Source organism: Adelges cooleyi, unplaced genomic scaffold, assembly GCF_023614345.1.
Source record: "Adelges cooleyi isolate 19-005CV unplaced genomic scaffold, UGA_ACOO_1.1 ACOO_flye_CR_arks_rails_tigmint_CR_PRNA_108, whole genome shotgun sequence".
In the NCBI taxonomy this organism is placed as follows: domain Eukaryota; kingdom Metazoa; phylum Arthropoda; class Insecta; order Hemiptera; family Adelgidae; genus Adelges; species Adelges cooleyi.
Window position 1 is genome coordinate 12,697,331 of NW_026095761.1, and position 20,436 is coordinate 12,717,766.

Sequence of the window (20,436 nt, forward strand, 5' to 3'; positions counted from 1 at the left end):
AAAAGAACTGACCTAATATATTTTCTTCTTGGAAGGCGAATACGATTCAAAAACGATTCCCAGAACAAACTGATGAAATTAAATTCTGTCGTTAACGATTCCGTGTAAAAATCACCGCACAAGTCGAGATGAATTTTGGCAAAACGCAAACTTAAATAGGGAAAATTCGTTTAACCATTTTCTGACTTTGTAAAGATATTAAATTTCTCATTAAAATTGCCATATTATTTCTTCGGTTGTATAAATACCAGTAACCGTCACTGTGTTCCCCTTTGATTGTCATTATCTCGAAACATTTTATTGTGTCTGGTTTTTTAACAGCCAAAGAAATATGACAATAATAATTATAAGAGGAAGTGTAATAACTATACACTATCTTGGCAAACGAACAGACTTATGATGGTAAAAAATTCAAACGGTAACATTTTTCACAATGTTTTGTCTATAAATGTATGGAATAAATAATATATGTTCCCAATTTAAGTAACAAAGTCCATACTTGTTTTACGAATAAGTGATAATTATAAAAATGTTCAAAGTAATATAGTAAGATATCTACGAGTATACAAAAAAAAACAATTTTCAAAATATTCATATTTTCCGCGAAAATTAATGTCTTACATCAGATTGATCACCACGTATATTAATGTAAATTACAATAATTCCTAAAATTTGTGATCTTCTCAATCCAAATCTCACTGTGCTGGCATTTTAATTTCTTAAAATTTAAATTTTAAATCAAGACAGCCATGAAAATGGTTAAAAATGTCGACTGGATGTAATAAGTAAAAAACAATTATCTGTACCTATTTAAGCTTTATTATCTCCGAAAGAGGTTTTTTAAAACTTGTTTCAACCCTTCTCCTTTCCTAAATTTTAAACATTACAACTATTTATTTCAAACTGGTTATCCACCAGTAAAAATGTTCAACAATCTATGTTTTAATTTAAAATGTTAATCAAACACATATTAGGTACATATGTTACAATTTTAAAATTAAGTCAAGTTATATTTTAGAGTAATTTATATTGATGCCTGCATAGAAAAATCATCTTAACCTATTGTGTTTCACTTGAAACCGGAGAGTTACAGTTCCAGAAAAGGGTATTTTCTTATTTTCGTTCAAAGCACTTACATAACGGCTAGGTGAACGCTATTTTTTTTTTTTTTTTTACTTTTACTAGAAGACGGAAATTCATCAAATAGAAGGAAAACGTTGAATATTTTATAGGCGCCATTGTGTAAAACAAGCTGGTAAATAGTCGAGACGGTTTGCTTGTATGTTTGATTAAAACCAGATAGGTAAATTTTACATAGTCATTTTTCTAGTCGAGTTAAACTACACACACGGCGGATATAGTGATTACATCACATAACCCAATTTGTATACAAAACATATATACTTCAGTTTGATTTGTTTAAGCTTACAATAAAATAACAACCAACAGTCGATTGATGGAGTCAATCCCAGGGGAGTCAGATGCAATTTCAGATATTATAAAACTATATTATACAGAGTGATTAGTTATGGACAAGATAGTCATTTTGTTGTTTAAAAAATTGCAATTTTATTGTTTTATGAAAACATATTTTATGTTTATGTTATTTACAATGTTTTTGTTAAAAATGTATTCGAATAATTTTCCCTTTAATTATTTGCTACCGAATAACGATTACTTTAAATAACTTTTGTATTGGAATAATGCACAACTCTGTCTTCGGTGTAAAGCATAAAATCACAACACCTCATTGAAACAATTGAACAGCTGTCCAAAAACCTTAGTCCAATTTTTAGTTCGTATTAAATCGGTAAAAAATATTTAAAAAATGGCCTTATTTGAAATTTGGGCACTGTTAAATGTTGCTCGTAAAATATCAAAACAAATTAAAATGCTGTCAGGTAGTTTTGCAAGAGTTCCGTATCAACGTGATACCACCGAAAACAATTTAGTGGATTGTCGCGGTTTTTTTTTTGTCAAGAAATGGTAAACAGAGATTATTTAAACTTTTGATCTCACCCAAGTACTAACTGTTTATGATCTGTTGTGCTCGATGAACTGTAGCCTGTGCACAGTGATAATATAAAATATTCGGTCCAGTAGTTCGAGAAATGTTTGCAAAGATACAAAAAAAAAAATCTACAACTCATCAGTCATCGTTATGAAACCAATATCGTATCGAAGCTGAAGTTAGACAGGGCACAATACAACGGTGCCAGTGATTGTAAAACAAATTTTTCAACTGTTTGGTTGTGCAAGATTTTTTTCCATATATAATAAAAAATAAAAAGATAAATGATATTTTAATACAAAATTTCTTGTCATCGCTATGCATTTTTTTCGAAACGACTCAAACAACCCGTGTAGGACTTGTAGAAAAGATAACAACCAAGCTATTCTCGTAGTTAAAGCTGAACTATATTGGAAGTAGTGTCCAAAAGCCTAAAATCGTATAAGTGAGTAACATATTGCACAATAATTTATATAAATCTAATTCACTAAAAAATAAGATTGTGAACTGAAATTAGAACTAACAATACATTAGTGAAGGCGTTTACAAGCTAACCGTAAAAGTACTGCTGCGCTTTATTAATTTGTGGCGTTGAACTTATGGTTTGTAGTGTGAAGGATTGAAATTGAAAGGACAAGTAACAATAAACGATTAATGGGGGTAATAATAAAGCAATGAAATTTGGGAAATCTCCAACTAAATAAATGGTCAGTGCCGTTGCAACATAAAGAAAAACCTTACTAAATGAAACATTGTTTTTAATTCTATCTTGGTAAAAACGCATTTATCCGAGCATTGCCAAAATATTATAATAAAAAAAAAATCTATTTTAGCTTTAATGGGAACTGAAAATTTATTTTTTTTTAATTATATGTTTTAATTATATTTGTTTGTATCCTGACAAATGATATCTTCTAAATGGCTAAACTGATTAGACCGATGGTAAATCCAGAGTGGGACAGTAACGTTTACGATTTTTTTTAAAAATCTGTTGTCAAGCTTATTTTTATTAAGGAAAAACCAAAAAAATTACATGTTGAGTGAATAAAACCTGTCATCTCCTCCGCCTAAGTATGATCCTTCCCCGATATGTCTCGACCCCATTGTGCAGGCTTTTTTGTGACAGCAAAACTTTATAACTTCTATCCGTCAATAAAATATTAAACTAAAAGTATTTAAAAAATGATACTTTATTAAAAAAATAATAATAATTAATAGTCAGTAATGGATACAGTAATTATAATTATTAATTTTTAAGAAAAAGGTTTTTTCTATTTTAATCATTTTTTAAAATAGTAAATGGTGATTTTTTTTTTTTATAATCAACATTTATTATTTATATTATTACTAATAAATATCAGTAAACCAAGTACAAATGTTTTATTCGAACATTAATAATGTGTTGTTATTATGAAAATAAAAATGCTATAGCCTGTGAAAAAACATAGATAAATTCTTTCTTGGGTAATTTCTTGAGATAATTAGATATTTATATATATATGTATACTTAGTGTGACACTTATAAATGAAATATGACCAATAAACATTTACAATGGACAACTCTTAAAGGGTTTCCGGACGAAAGGCGGGCAAATTATAAAATATAATGAAATTATCGAATAAAATAAAATATTTCGTTCGAAGCTAATTTTGTTCGAGTAGTCGGTTCTAGCTAAGATTTTCCAACAATGCGGCTAACTTCGTGTCGTGGTTTAGATAATATTATTATCTTTATTCCCGTCATAGTCGAAGAACTTAATGCAATTATACCGTGTACTAACCATACACAGAGAGAGGTGTTCTTTCTAGCACGTTTTCCGTGATATAATTAAAAATATTATAACATTACACCAGACTTTACAGACTAAAATGTAATAATTGATTTAGGTCTCAAATACCGGCGACATAATATTGTACTCTAATGGAATAACGAAAATCAATTATAACGTATCGCGTAGCCGCCACTGAACTAATTATAGTTGTAGACAATAGCTACTTACACTAAAAACGTCAATCTTCCGACAAATAGGAAAGTATATTCAAATAAAAAAAAAATGAAATAAAAATACACTTACCCCATCCAATAAACATGTACACTCGAAGTTTGATATTTTCTCTAGTGAAAGTCTCCACGACCAAAATGTACAAGTATAGGCCTTTATTTAAAAAAAAATAATCGTTTAAACAAATCAAATTTTATAGCATTTTTTCTATAATGTACTGTTGTAATTTATTTACATATTATTTTACTCACCTTCGACAAACATCCAGAAAAAGTTGGACAGCAAAAAGTATTTCAAGAAAAACGCAACCGCTATACACATTGCAGGATTAGTGTAAATCAAACTCTGAAACATAAAATGATATAATATGTTTTAAACATTAAAAAATATTTTGTGTTGAGTTTTAAAATCCTGTTTTAAATTTTAAATACTAACAGCTTCATAAATAATTATTTAAAGCTGGTTGTTGAACAATGGAAAATTTTAGCCAATTAATCTTAATTTAAACAAATATAAACATGACCATAAAGCTTAAGTTTATATGATTTTACAAACATAAGGGTTACATTTTCCAAAAATATATTGAAACTAGCCAAACTAACTAAATAAGTATAAAATAAATAAATTAAAAAAAACGAATTTTTTATTGAGTCAACATTAATTGCTCTGTACAAACAGTATTGCATTTTATTTAAATTTCAACTTAATACAGAGAACAATAACAATGAAATGGATTTTTTATTTTCTCTTTTAAGTACTGATATATGCAAATAGCCTGGAATAATTAGGCTAAATACCATGTCGCCGTCTCTATAGAGCTATTACGAGCAACAGTGAATACATTTTACAACTGAGCTACCTAGTGTGTATCCTAAAGGCGCCAGACACCGACGACGGTCATTACATTGTACATATATACAAGATTTTTATGAGCAAGAACGGTAAATTTAACAGTATTTAGTCAATTTTAAATTAAAGTAAATCGTGGAAATATATTGACTAGTAAAAAAAAGTACAAGATATCAGAGTGGGAAGATCTGTTAACGGTTGATCGGCTCTTACATAGAAACCTAGACATTTTCTGCAGTCTGTAATTAGTGTACAGTGTACGGTCAGTAAGTAAGCAATTGCTAAGTGTAATTTAAAAAACATAAATAGTAATACTTGAATAAAGAAAAATACCCGGCCTTGCTAGTGGACAATATTTATAGTATTTGTTTTTTTCCCTCGTGAACTCCCCGAGGTAAATGAGGTGGACATTTATCGGTTTTATTTTTATTTTTAGGCACAGTTGGAAAGCTTAAGCGCCATCAATTAGACCGAAAGTATATCAAGATAAAAAATAATTAACCAGTACAGTACAAACCAAGTAGAACCTTAACCAGTAAATTAACAAACTCGATGAGAAGTGAGTATCTGTAGATACTGGAGCCCACTTGGTTTATAGTGAATTGGTTTCTTATTATCTACAGACCAGCATCGACGCATTAATTAAAAAATCACCTTCAAATTTAATAGCTTCTTTAAACCACTATATACTAATTTATTGCTGTACTGGTTTAAACTGCACTTTGTTAGGTTTGTAATAAGTTAAAATGTAGGCGGTATTTAAGAAAAAAAAATTGCTTTAATAAATTTTGACAATGCCAATTTACATATATGTGTATTTTTGTGTTAATGTGTGTGTTTACACAGTTGGAATCGGACCGTATCTTAAGTAGTAAAGTTAATATTATCGGGAATTTTTGTCTAAAAAGTGGAAAACCTTCAGATAGGTCAGTCCCGTCAAATGGGTAATATAAAATATTATTTTCTGGATTGTTTGCCGTTATGGGAATAGGAAATTCGGTTAGTGTTAGCTCAGTGTACAACCGACAGTTTCGGTAACAACGACGAAGTGAGTACCCTGCGTTTGTTTAATTAATTAATTTACAGTTCGAGGGCTTTTGTCTTTTGTTCAGAGCTTCGCAGTCCGTTGTTTGACTTGCTGTCTATAATGAAGATTTCCGAGAAAGCGATAATCCGAAAATCTACGAAGGTAATAATTACAGAAAACACTCTTTTGCGCACGGTTGTAGTTTTCTTGCTTCCTATTTACACATTAGGCGAGCAACACAATATTATTTTAAAATTTACAAATAATATAAAAAAAACAATCAGTGCCGGCAGCGTTTCGGCCGTTCGGTTTATGGCTTTCCGGTTTATTAGCAATAAATAATACACACACAGCCGCATTGTACTTTGGGCAAATCTCAAAACCGTTATCCGCTCGCAGTATCAGCGTTTCCCACTGCCAGTATCAGTAACTACGTTCAGACACAGTGTCGTTACTTTAACGCATTTAGGTTTCAATAAACCACCGAGCTTATATTATCCAATACAATAATAATATTATTCAGCCGAAGGTAACGCACTGTAACAGTCCCAAAGAATATTTGCATATCGCGTTTAAATAATACTCAATCGTACAAAAACTAAATAGGCACACATTTTTATTTGCATTTTACAATATTCGGGTAAGTGGATTGCACTCCGTTTAATTAATAATCAGGCAGAATATTCTTTGGGCAGAATTAATTGGCAAGGTTCATTTTACGCACACACAACACTTGTCTTGGTTTATTTTTAGTAAATTTTTCAGAGAAGTTTCGTTACTTATTAGAATCGTATGTCTTCCTTCAAAGCACTTTTTACTATTGTAACTTAAAATTAAAAAAAAAAGTATAGTTGTAAGTAACATATAATGTTATGCATCAATTTTGGGCGAATTGTGCTGAAATAAAAACGTTGATTTTCATTCTTCATCCAATATCAAAATAGAATTTTTTTGTTCCAAAATTATAATGTCATTTCATGTACCTAGCAAGTCTATAGATCAGAAATTGCACTGAAGAGATACTTTATTGGGCCGAAAATTAAAACAAAATATCTCTACTCCTTCAAAATTGAGAAAAACGCCCAAACGATTTTCATAATTTTTCAACTTAAAAAAATGTTAAGGTTAAATTAGTTCAAAACCGGTGTATAATAATTCACATATATACATAATACAGTCAATAGACGTTGACAAACTAATAAAATATCAACAGCCCCTAGAAGGGTTGTTGGAAAGTTTTTCTTTATTTCTCTTTTTAGGAGTAGTTTTAAGGCTTAAGTCTTAAGGTATACACTTTCAGTTGTAAATAATTCCTGAAAATCTGTGACCTACTCGACCCAAGTACACTCAGTTTTGCCTCGACCCCACTTTACTGGCTATTCTTTGTTTCAATAAGCATTTAAACGAAATAATGGTAAAAAATAAAGTACAAACCTGTAATATTAAAGTTAATATCCATGTAAAATCCGACAGTATATATGTGTACATCAAGTTTGTGTGGATTTTGTTTCTCAAACAACGTAGATCTCTGTAAAAACCAAATTTAATACATTATTTTATATTTTTACATACTTGGACATATTAGCTTGTAAACAATTTCCAGTAATTAAAAATGTCTAATGACTATTATGTTTAGTCAAATCCAATATAAACATCAAACGGTATAAGGTGATTGTTTAACTACAACTAAGACAATACTTAGTTTTACAGTACTACAATTCTATCTTAGAAGATATTTTTAACTTTTTTTTAATTATTCTTTTTATACTTTTATGCTTAATAGTTAACTAGTTGATAATAGTAATTAAAAGTAAAATAGTTAATTTTTATGTAAATTCCTGAAAATATAACCCCATTCTCTATGTATTAAAAGCTTATAAACTTAGACTTATTAAACGGTAACTTATGTATTTGATTAAATTGAATAATTAAGAATAATTTGCTGAAAAATTCGAGTGATGGATGGTTAGATCTTAACGATTACTATTATAGTTGTTAGAATTTAAAACTAAGGGGGAATTCAAAATTGGTTATTGACCATTGAAATTGTCAGCAAACTATTCCTAATTTAAAAAGACAATTAAATATATTAACACCGTAGGTTAATTGCAGAATAATTTGTTTTATTTTAAGCTATTCATTTTCAAAAAACGTTTATCTACTTACTTGAAGTACATGAAAATCGAAACTGCAGCTAGCAGAGCTACTAACGAGATTATGTAGCCGTACAGATAACAGTATGTGGTGTAGAGAACCGTAGGATTCTCGATTTCTTTTGGTTGTTCCAAAGCAAGAGCAATGCATTTACTGTAATCCGTCTTCACCCAAACACCATCAACGCCACACAGTCGGCTGGCGTTTACTGGTAAAAAAAAAATGATGTTAATACTACATCATAAACATATTTTATACAAGTTGAGCACATTTTTGACAATACAAATATTGCATTTAAAAATGATTCATAAGTTATATTGGAACACGAAGAGTTATACCTATTGAATATTTGTATTGTCAAAAATGTATCAATGTAACAATTTATCATAGACGATCAACCCTATAATGGTATCCGATAGTTCGACCAACATTCAGACTAGTATACAGGGTGCTCATGTTTTGCACGCTATTCGATCAAGATCTACTGTAAGATTACCGGTTTTGTTTCTGCGTCGGTTTTCAATGGTATTTTAATGTCCGTGTAGTGCAAATCAAAGTCTTCTCTGCCTACCGAGCTAGTAAAGTCCGTCTATTTGGCAAACGACGCCGACAGGGTAACCAAGCCACTCGTCTACTCAAGTGCAGATGCCTTTTGAGAGTATAATACAACATGTATCATTCGCCAACATCGAGCGAAATAGCAATTTACAGGTCATTCTGTATACAACACAATTTATCCTAAGTGGACAGAATGCCCCATATCATAGTAACTGGCCACCGTTCAACCCGACAGACGTACTTTGACGGCATTTAAAAGTTTAAAAGTTTGTCTGCAAAGTCCATAAATAACCGACAAATAATTTATACTGGCATATTATATTGGAAAATGTAAAACGTTAATATGAAATATGAATATAATAAATATAAGACTTTTTTTTAGTTTATAGGTTTATAGTTTAGTTGTAGATGCAAATGCCAACTGCTTAATTCACATCACAGTCATTTTTATTTTTTATCTTTCCAAACGGAAACTCATATGAAATTGTAAGTGGGACGGTATTTCACAACGGCCACACCTTAGGTATGTGATTAAAACCGTCGACCGTGTATTATAATTAAGTCCTTATGGTTACGGCGATAATTTATAAGGTGTTATGATTAAAACACACACCGAAGTCTTTACATAATCCCGATGACGGTCTGGCCGGGTTAGAATGTAGTTATAACGGTGTTTGCCACAGCGTTGTGTAATGGTCGAATGGGATAATTGGAAAATAGCAATTTAATATTTTATGAATTGGGCAAAAGAAAATTAATAAAAAAGGCAGTACTCAGTACTTGGTATACTTAGTGAGAATAATATTAGGTAGGGAGAAGACACGGTCAACAAGAATGTAACCGCATGGATCTGTAAATGATATACATCAATCTATAAAAGCATATCACAGTATAATATAGTTTTAAGCACATTATAGCTATACATATAACGTACTTAAAGCTTTATTTTGAGTAAAAATTTGGATAATACAGCTTTAAGGTGGAGTTTTATGGAGTATAAAGATGGATAATACTGTTTTAAGCACATTATAATAATTACATCTAAGTAATAATGTGCTTAAAGCTATATTATTATGAGTATACAAATGAATAAGGTAAATGTTAAACTATAACTTTTATACTTTTACAACTACCACAGGTTAAATAACATTGTAATGTATTATATTGTGTCACAATAATCAAGTTTGTTAATAGTTTTTTAGTTTTTGGATTTCCTTTTAAACAAAACTGATCGACTATAGGTTTTTTTCTTTAACAAACGTGTTATATCCCCCCACTCTAGATCTACCTTCAGTCAATTTACAATTTTGCTCGAAAAATATAAAAAAAAGTTTCCACCCCTTCTAGGGCTTATGATATATTTTATTTGTAGTATTCAACGTTTATATCGGTAGTACTTTAATTGTCTAAGGAATATTCCATTCAAGTTTCAGACTAATTTGGCTATTTCTAAAAATGTTATAACGATGTCATCATAAAAAAAAAAACAATTTCGTTTGTAGAAAATTAAAAATCTGAGGTTTTGCAAACGAACAGTAATTATTTATGTACATTTTTTTTAAGTAATCGTTTTTTTTTTTATTCATTTAAGTTGCTTAAATGTGTAAAGGCTATGAGGTAAAGGTATTTACCGGCTTAGAGTTAAACGCAACAAAACGGGCGGTTTTTTTTATCGAATACAAATTGTGTTTATTTTATTTAAAATAAGAAAATCATCGCAACAAACATGGTATATTATGGTTTATGAAAAATATGTGTATAATTGTGCAATAAAAGTTCAAACGATCTGCGTTTGCAAACTATATTTACTTTTCTTTTTTGTTTCTTTAACAATAATATTTTTCTTTTAATCTATTTTTTATTCCGACTCCGAATGGAACGCGGTATGTTTATAGTAATATTTTAATAGCATCATAAAACTATAACGACTTTAGGTGTGCACCGAGATTTTATTTAATGCCGGAGCTCGCCGCACACGAATATACTTGAATTACATTTTTTTTTATTTTCAAAGTTACACTCTTTTGTCATTACAATATCACAAAAGAACCCGAGTTAAAAATAACCAACAACAGTGAAACGTTTTAATGAGTGTAGCTGTTATTATTATTATTTTTTTACTGTCTTAACCGCCCACTTTCATTTTTTGTATTTAGCAAATAAATAGTTAAATTGCAATAATATACTTGGCTACGTTGAACGTTCGAGCTAAGAAGTTAAACTGTAAGAACCACGTGGCTTTTACTTTCAAAAAGCACAACCAGTCAAAATATACAGCCTAGGTCTATAAGGTCTGGAATATTTTCAAACTATTCCAATAAAGGCTATTGATAAATAAAACCGCTGCCAAACATTGAAAATGACTTCCTCAAATATTCAACATACTATTATACTTACACTGGAAATGAATCACGTTAAAAATTTTTTTAGTTCTATTGCAAACGCATAATGAAAAAAAATCATAGAAAATGTTCTGTCCTGTGTGTTATTAAGTAGAAAACATGAAAAAAAAACAGAAATAACTTTTAACAAGCATTTTTATTTGAAACCCATTGAAATAAGCAAAACCAGCACTTACAAATTTCATATAATAATATAAAATAGTTGTAACGTTATATAAACTTTCATAGCGCTCTGCTACAGTTTAAGTCAACCCAAAAAAATAAGCAAACTGCTATAAGCCCCTAGCCTGGGTTAAATAACAGTTGTGCATTCAAAACTTTTTTTTATAATCGTTTAAAATATATATTTCCAAAAACGTTTAGAAACTTTGAGTAAACAATTTGCCTGACAATTTTATTTATGTGTTGTCGTCTGAAAAGTAAAAAACAAATATCATTGAAACGTAATTTAGGGAGAGAAATATGGACAATATTTGCCAACATAATTGTTTTGTTTGAATAAATAGGTCTACCTAGTTATATTAGTCATGTTATGATGTTAATTTAGTTGCCTAATTATCGGTCCCCCCAAATAATCGCTGGGACAAAATATTTTCTAGTTAATATGCTTTAAACAGTAGTTAGTAGTTATAAATTCACAAACTAATTAAACAATGTCAATATACACTATATTTTCACTTAAAACCTTTTGTTTTATTAGAATTCGTATCATGTTATTTAATCGTGTGGGTTCAATTATTTTTTTTTAATTAATAAAAAACATAAATCTCCAGCTATTTCAAAAATTATAAAAAAATCGTTTTGATTTATCGACAGTCAATACAAAGCAGGAGCTATGTAGACACACATCGACAGCCCTTGTGTTAACAAAATAATTGATATACTATGCGATTTAAACAAGTGTGTGATCCAATAATTATTGAATCACATAATAGCTTATTAACATGCTTATAATGGCTATAAATTTACAAACACACGGTATAGTCAATTATATCATAATTAGTTTCGAAAATTAAAACTAAATACGGCACTTGTCTTTAAAAATACACTTATAAAAGGTAATTGAATTCAGTATTAAAATCTGTACGCGTTTAATTTATTTGTAGGTTTTTTTAATAATAGGTGTTCAGTTTTTTTTTTATTATTATATTTGGTTCTTCTGCACACATATAATTTAGGCTAACTAAGATGTTTTTTTCTAAACAAATCATTATAATAAAAAAAAAAAACAAATATTCCATTTAACGCCGTACAAAATATATTTAGTATATAATACACTTCTTTACACACTTAAACGATTATAATTTATAGTCCCAAACGTTATTGACCAGTCTTCATTTCAAAACAATGTACTCATTAAACGGCTATTTTGACTTTTTTTTTTTTGTAATAAAATAAATAGTTTTTACATGCTTTTCTTTAACTTGCTAACACGTACGTTTGTACAAGTATTTTTAAAATCTTGCAAAATTAATTTTACCCACTTTCCGATGTCGTAGAGGGCTGAAACTTGGCACAGACACTCATCTCGGATGACAATATAATATCATGTAATTATATTGGGACTCGGACATCCAGGCTACACAGGATGATATGTGGGAGTCATTATACTGAAATTGCATGTTTTATCAAATCTTCCAAAATAAATTTAGTAATCTAACCACCAATTATTAAGTAGCTTTAATAAGACTAAAAAGTAAAAATTAAATTTATTATTTAAAAAAAAAATGTTTATTAACGTTTTTCTAAAAATTAGTAAAAAGGTGAACTAAATTGTAAAAAAATAATTTAACTACAAGAATAATTTACCAATCATTTATAGCACTTTTTATTTAAAATGCCAATTATTACTTTAAAAAAAACGAAAATTAACTACAATTTTAAATAATGTTAAACATCTTTTACTTTTGATTAAAAAGAAAAGCGTAAACCCATTTAACAGTCCCTAATACATTTATCAAATAACATTTTAGATAATGTTTTATATTGTAAGTTTTTTGTAATTTAAATTTGGTTCATTTTTAGTGTGTCATAATACTTAACTCAATGAATTTGGACTTTGTTGAATAAGGCCCACGGTTTTCTTTTTAAATGTAAAAAATTAAAGTTATCAAATATTATTTAAAATTGTAGTTGATTTTCGGTTGTTAAAGCAATTGACATTTTTAATAAAATATGCTACGATTGATTGGTAAATTGTTCTTGTAGTTCAATATTTTTTACTATTTTTTTATCCAATATTAGGAGTCTATAATCTAACAAATTATAAGGTAAAACTAAGGAGCCTCGCGACTGTGATAAAATTAAGCGTAAATTGACTCTTGGCATATTATCCATCAATTCAAGTTCCCAAATTTTTCCAATTTCAACTCTGAAAAATTTTTGAATTCCACATCATCTTTTCTGTGGTTTCACGTGTCGGCTTTAAGATGTTCTTATTTTCTAATATTTTATAACAGTATAAAAAAAAATTGTTTACAAAAGTTAATACTTTTACTTCTAAATATATTTTAACAATATAATACGAGTATAATACTTGAAACAGAAAAACCTGAAATTAGAAAAACTGCATTTACTTAATATGTTACTTAATTTATCACACTGGAATTTTTTTTTTCAGAAAAGCAGAAAAATGAAATTAATTATTATTACATTATTTGTGATACTTTATGCAGCATTGAGTGTTAATGGAGCACCTCAAAGTAAGTTATGAAATAGTTTATCTATAATGAAATATTTAATATACATATACATAATAAGCGCATATTTCTTTTGACTCAGTTGAACTACTTGTAACATAAACAACATTATAAAAAAGGGATTTTTTTTTTATTTTCATTACCTCACTTTTTAATTTTTTTATTACAGTTATCATACTATCGTACCTTTAAATGTACTCAGTTGTCGTTAAAAAGGTTAAACTATTTTTTTTATTATAAAGCATTTGAATCAACCAAAACATTTTGATTTCGTTAATAATAATGTAAAAATGTAACGTTTCAATTAGTCGTGTTATTATAATAAAATATGCAATGCAAAAAGTGGTTTTAAAGTGTAAATAATTTGTTATAAAAAAAACATTGTTTTATAGTAATATTATTCCGTCTATGGTTTTGTCAAAACCCTTTTTATATTTTTAGAAGAAAATAAAATGTATTTATTAAAAGTAAATATTTTACATTCAATATGTAGGTATTACTGTAACATCACTTATACATAAAGTGTTTTATTCAATTCTTTACAAAAAAAAAAAAATAAAATAGTACACATTGTTTTTGATAAAGATATTTTAATGTATAACATTAATATGTTTTTGTTTCATTTTCAGTATCCAGTGAGATACACGGATTATGGCCAGAAGAAGGATACCCGGACACCCCGTAATCTACGACTACGAGTGTGGACAAATGGATCCGTGCTTTACGGTTTCCAAATTATTAAGAGAAAAAAATTACAATTCATAATAAAAATGTTATATTAATTTTCGTAAAACTATAACACAATAAATGATTTAAAATGAAAATAATTTGCGTTTATACAAATATCAAATATTATTATTTATGTAAATATATAATATTACATTTTAGTAAACGGTAAGCGTTTTACACACTAATAAAATATCTAGATCCATGATCGAAAGACATCTGTTTAAAAAAACTACTATTACCATTACGGATAAAATTTTTGTCAAGGTAGCAGAAAAGTTTTGCAGATTGTCCGAAAATTTAATTTTTTTAACTCCTTATAATGGTATGTTTATTAACACAAAATCATTTTTACAAACATCACGTTAAGATTTAATAATTGCTTTAACTCGAGTTTTTTCTAACATCTCCTGTACTGATTTATACTGTTCTCAGTCTCTAACTGTGCTTGGTTTTTGTTATTTAAATTTATTTCTATACAAAATGATTTAAACTTTTTTCAGTTTTTACCGACTACTACCAAACAATAATATTGTTTTAATTTATTTATCAGTTTAACGTTAATAAGACTACAATGCATTAGTGAAGTTTAAAGTTAACAAATAAACAGGAACTTAAATAAAGATGATTTTTTTTTTATACACATAATTAAAAAGACAACTTTTTTAGTTGTAAATAAAAATTTCCATATTTTTAAGTATTTTTAGGACCTTTAACATGGATATGTTATTGGGCCCAGGTCAATCTGTGCGTGCATGCATCACGCTGAACGTTACCGAGTATATATAGACACATAAGAAATAAAAAGATAAGAGATAAAAAAAATAGAGTTAATGGAATAAAGATAAGATAAAAGATGTCCGGCCGCAATTGTTGTACGGCCGAAGAGCCGATGACGTTTTTAACTACCAAAACAACGGTTGGCCATTTTAACCGTTGACACTGAACAGTTTGTAGCCATTTTATTTTTAACACAATATTGTTTTTAACTTGGCCAACTATAATATGTAAGTCCTTCGATATTTTATCTTACAACAGTATTATAGTATAATAAGATAATATTTTAACCTAATCAGGTTTTCGTTTTTGATGTGTAAACATCTTTACGCGCGGTATGATGTTTTGGGTAGGAGAAAATTTGTGCAATTACCCGAAGTAGTGGTAACGGAAGTAGGACTGACGGAGTTGAATTTGACCGGTAAACGGAAGTAAATATTTCGGATTTATTATGTTCAATGGTATTAGAGGTGTATGCAGTGCCTTATTTATGCAAGGGCATAATGGGTATTTGTCCAGGGCCCACCTACTAAATTTAATCCTTTTAATTTAATTTACAATTAAAAATAATAGGCACATTTTGTCCGGGACCTCAAAAATTCTAAATTAGGCTCTGGATGTATGTTCAGTGACCACAGCGGACAATGCCTCGCCGTATGCGTAGCTGTACAACGAACTCTTTACCGACAACTTCAGTACAGAAGGAAAGAGTCATATTAAATTTCTGAAATATACCACTAACATCCAGATAAACTCAGATAGACAAGTGAGTACTAAGCAATCAGATACAGTCATAGATGCAGTATTTCAGCGGAAATTAGACAACATACAGGCTCGTGTTTATGTGTCTTATTATAGTTATCATAAACCAATAATATCAACAGTATAAAATATTAATCGTTTCTCAATAAAGTTATCGCACAAGATAAGTTCAGCTCTTATTTTTAATTTTATTTTATGTAGAACCCGAAATAAGATGTTTACACATAGCTATTGTGAGTACTTTTCGCGGCTCACTCGGTTTTTTATACTCGTTAAAAAAATATATTTCCAAAAACATTTTAGAAAATTTGAGTAAACAATTTGCCTGACAATTTTATTTATGTGTTGTCATCTGAAAAGTAAAAAACAAATATCATTAAAACATAATTTAGGGAGAGAAATACGGACAATATTTGCCAACAAAGTTGTTTTGTCTGAATAAATAGGCCTCCCTAGTTACATTAGTCATGTTATGATGGTAATTTAGTTGCCCAATTATCGGTCTCTCAATAAATTACGGGACAAAATATATTCTAATTAAGACTTTATTGCCGTACATTGACGTGATAACTAAAATGATTTACTATGCGATTTAAACAAGTGTTTGCTAAATAATTATTGATTCATATAAAAGCTTATCGACACGTTTTAATGGCTATACATTTACAAACACACGGTATAGTCAATTCATAATTAGTTTCGAAAATTCAAACTGAACACACCACTCGTCTTTAACAATACACTAATAAAAGGCAAGTGAGTTTAATACTAAAATCTATATATGTTTAATTTATTTGTCGCTATTTTATTAATCAGTGTTTGGTTTTTTTTTTATTATGGTTGGTTCTTCTGTTCTTGAGTTCTTCTGGCTAACTAAGATTTTTTTTCTAAATTAATCATTATTTTAAAAAGAAACAAATATTCTATTTAATGTTGTACATACAAAATAAATCTAGTTCATAACAAACTTTCTTACACACTTAATTGTCCAAATTCATTGAGTTATGTATTATGAAATGTATGTGCTACACACTGAAATTGAACCAAACTTAAATTACAAAAAAACTTACAATATAAAACAATGTCTGAAATTTTATTTGATAAATGTAATAGGGACTTTGTTGAATAAGGCCCACGGTTTTCTTTTTAAATGTAAAAAATTAAAGATATCAAACATTATTTAAAATTGTAGTTAATTTTCGTTTTTTTTTTAAAGTAATTGACATTTTAAATAAAATATGCTACAATTGATTGGTAAATTGTTCTTGTAGTTAAATATTTTTTACTATTTCTTTATCCAATATTAGGAGTCTATAGTCTTACAAATTATAAGGTAAAATTAAGGGGCCTCGCGACTGTGATAAAATTAGGCGTAAATAGACCGTTGGCATAATTTCCATCAATCCAAGTTTCCAATTTTTCTCAATTTCAACTCTAAAAAACTCTTCTGTGGTTTCACGTGTCGGCTTTAAAATGTTCTTATTTTCTAATATTTCATAAAAGTATAAAAAAAAAATGTTTACACAAATTAATACTTCTAATTATTTTTTAACAATATAAAAAGCGTTTAATACTAAAAATAGAAAAACCTAACTTCAGGAAAACTGAATTTTATTATTATGTTACGCAATTTAACAAACTGGAATTTTTTTTTTTCAGAAAAGCAGAAAAATGAAATTTATTATTATTACATTATTTGTGATACTTTGTGCAGCGTTGAATGTTAATGGGACACCTAAGAGTAAGTTATGAAATTGTTTATCTATAGTGAAATATTTAGTATACCTATACATAAATAGCGCATATTCCTTTTGACTCATTGTCAGTTGAATTACTTGCACCATAAACAGCATTGTAAAAAGGGGATTATTTTTTTATTTTCATTACCTCACTTTTTTATTTTTTTATTACAGTTATCATACGATAACCTTTAAATGTATTCAGTTGTCGTTAAAAAAGTTGAGCTATTTTTTTATAAAGCATTTGAATCAACCAAAACATTTCGATTTCGTTAATAATAATAATGTAAAAATGTAACTTTACAATTAGACGTGTCATTATAATAAAACATGTAATGTAAAAAGTGGTTTTAAAGTGCAAATAATTTGTTATAAAAAAAACATTGTTTTATAGTAATATTATTATGTTTTTAGAAGAAAAAAAAATGTGTTTATTAAAAATAATCATTTTACTTTCAATATGTGGGTATTATTGTAACACCACTTTTACATAAAGTGGTTTATATATATCTTTATAAAAAAATAAATTACACATTTGATAAAGATTTAATGTATAACATTAATATGTTTTTATTTAATTTTCAGTGTATAGAGAGGGAGACGGACTTTGGCCGCCAAATTTAGGAAACCCGGAAACCCCGTGATCTACGACCATGTGTGTGCACAAATGGATCAGTACATTACGGTTTCCAAATTATTAAGAGAAAAAAATTACAATTGATAGTAAAAATGTAATATTAATTTCTGTAAGACTATAACACAATAAATTATTTTAAATGAAAATAATTTGCGTTTATACAAATGTCAAATACCTATTATTTTATATGTAAATATCTAATACTACATTTAAGTAAACGGTAAGTGCTTTTACACTAATAAAATATCTAGATCCATGGTCAAAAAACATCTGTTAAAAAAACTATTAATACGATATGACTATAACGGATCCAATTTTTGTCAAAGTAGCAGAAATGTTGTGTAGATTATCCCTTTAGTAAGAAAACGATAGTAATACCTAAAGAATAAAGTGTAACTTTTATTTCACAAGTATAGTAATTTGTTATTTTTAATTTAATTTGTTTTGCAAGTCCTTAAAATATGTTTAGTAACACAATATCTTTTTTACGAAAATTACAAATTTTTTTTTTTAAATATTAAATTTTTTTTCTTCATTTGGTATACTTGTTTTGTGATTTTTGCAACAAGCCGCATACTGAATTTCGAGTTATTTAGGCCAATAGTCATCGAAATCTACATTTATATTGTTCAAGTCACTTTTCCGGTTTTTTCATTATGTAATTTTGACTACAAATTGTTTTTTTTCTATTCACGTTATAAGTGTATGTTAGACCTATTATCAGACAAATTTTCAGCTCTTAAAACATCAAATTTCTTATATCGAGCACAATAATATATCCATGTTAAAATCGTATCTGAAAGGTAGGTACGTTAATGGACCAAAAATTCAAAAACTTCAACTCTTCCCCCTTAAAAATCGAGAGAAATTTACATATTTTTAACCTTAATGCACTATAACTTATAAAAAAAAACTGTTAAATTAGTTCTAAATTTGTATCGAACGATTTTTTACACAAAATGCTTTCCGGAAACGTTGAGAAACGTAGAAATATCACAAACCAGAGTTGACACATTTTTCGTCATTTATCTTTTTCCAGTATAGTTTTAGGTACATTTTGTTTGAAAGAAGAACCGTCTTCCTTAGACTGAAGGTAGATATAGACAGTGTAGGGCCGCTAAGATGTATACAACATTTACCTAGACAACGGCTTGTATATTGTGCGGATGTGTGTGTTTTTTCTTTTTTTTTAAATACATACAAGCTCGACGTACAATGTCCGACGACCAATTCGAGTTGACGGAATGGCAAGAGCGGTGTCTGCGGGGCCCGCGGTTGACGATGACGGCCGCACAGTTGAGCGACGTGCGAGCGGCGTTCGAAACGCTCGACAAACACGGCACGGGCGAGCTGAGCGTGTCCAGCGTCAAGGTGGCGCTCCGCGGGCTGGGCGCCGAGCCGGTGGACGACGCGAAGATGACCGAAGTGCTGACGCTGGCCGACATCGAACCTTGCGCCGCCGTCGTGTCGTACGACCAGTTCGTCCGGCTGTTCGGCCGGCTGCTGTGCGCGGCGCCAATGACCCCGACGGAAGTGCACCGGTCGTTCTCGGCCATCGGCTGCGGCGGCGACGGTCGCATGCACTTCCGTCACTTGCGGTCGGCCGTCGACGCTTGCGGGTTCGATTTCAGCGACGAACAAGTGACGGAAATGATAGCGTTCGCGTCGTCCGGCCGCAATTGTTGTACGGCCGAAGAGCTGATAACGTTTTTAACTACCAAAACAACGGTCGGCCATTTTGACCGTTGACACCGAACAGTTTTTAACCATTTGGTTTTTAACACAATATTGTTTTTAACGTGGCCAACTATATGCAAGTCCTTCGATATTTTATCTTACAACAACAGTATTATAATATACTAAGATAATATTTTAACCGAATCAAGTTTTCGTTTTTTTTTTATTCTTTAATTACGAAAAATTAATATATTGTCGACGTTTCAAAAAAATGTGATCCCATCAAAAAGCATTCACTTAACTAATAATTCTTCCAAATTGTATAAAACATTATTCAATACAATTATTGCATACTTCTCGAAGACAGACTACCCAAGTCTTACCTTGGTGATAACTAAAAATTACAACTTTTTGA

The 20,436-nt window shown here is 29.2% G+C and overlaps 1 protein-coding gene and 2 long non-coding RNA genes across 6 annotated transcripts in view; 2 read left to right on the forward strand and 1 right to left on the reverse strand.

Moving 5' to 3' along the window:
- The window catches only part of LOC126847436 (diuretic hormone receptor-like), a 131,148-nt gene that overhangs the window by 90,943 nt on the left and 19,769 nt on the right, over positions 1-20,436 (reverse strand). For all 4 annotated transcript variants that reach the window (XM_050587652.1, XM_050587651.1, XM_050587654.1 and 1 more), the window contains exons 4-7: positions 8,057-8,252; positions 7,325-7,418; positions 4,266-4,359; positions 4,087-4,167 (exon numbers count right to left, since the gene is read on the reverse strand). In XM_050587652.1, the coding sequence (XP_050443609.1) occupies positions 4,087-4,167; positions 4,266-4,359; positions 7,325-7,418; positions 8,057-8,252 (465 nt within the window). The remainder of the gene's footprint in view (positions 1-4,086; positions 4,168-4,265; positions 4,360-7,324; positions 7,419-8,056; positions 8,253-20,436) is intronic.
- On the forward strand, positions 11,968-14,495 carry LOC126847440 (uncharacterized). The gene is made up of 3 exons (XR_007687065.1): positions 11,968-12,062; positions 13,625-13,706; positions 14,333-14,495. It is a non-coding gene; the product is annotated as an uncharacterized LOC126847440 (long non-coding RNA).
- On the forward strand, positions 16,619-18,464 carry LOC126847439 (uncharacterized). The gene is made up of 3 exons (XR_007687064.1): positions 16,619-16,724; positions 17,628-17,709; positions 18,293-18,464. It is a non-coding gene; the product is annotated as an uncharacterized LOC126847439 (long non-coding RNA).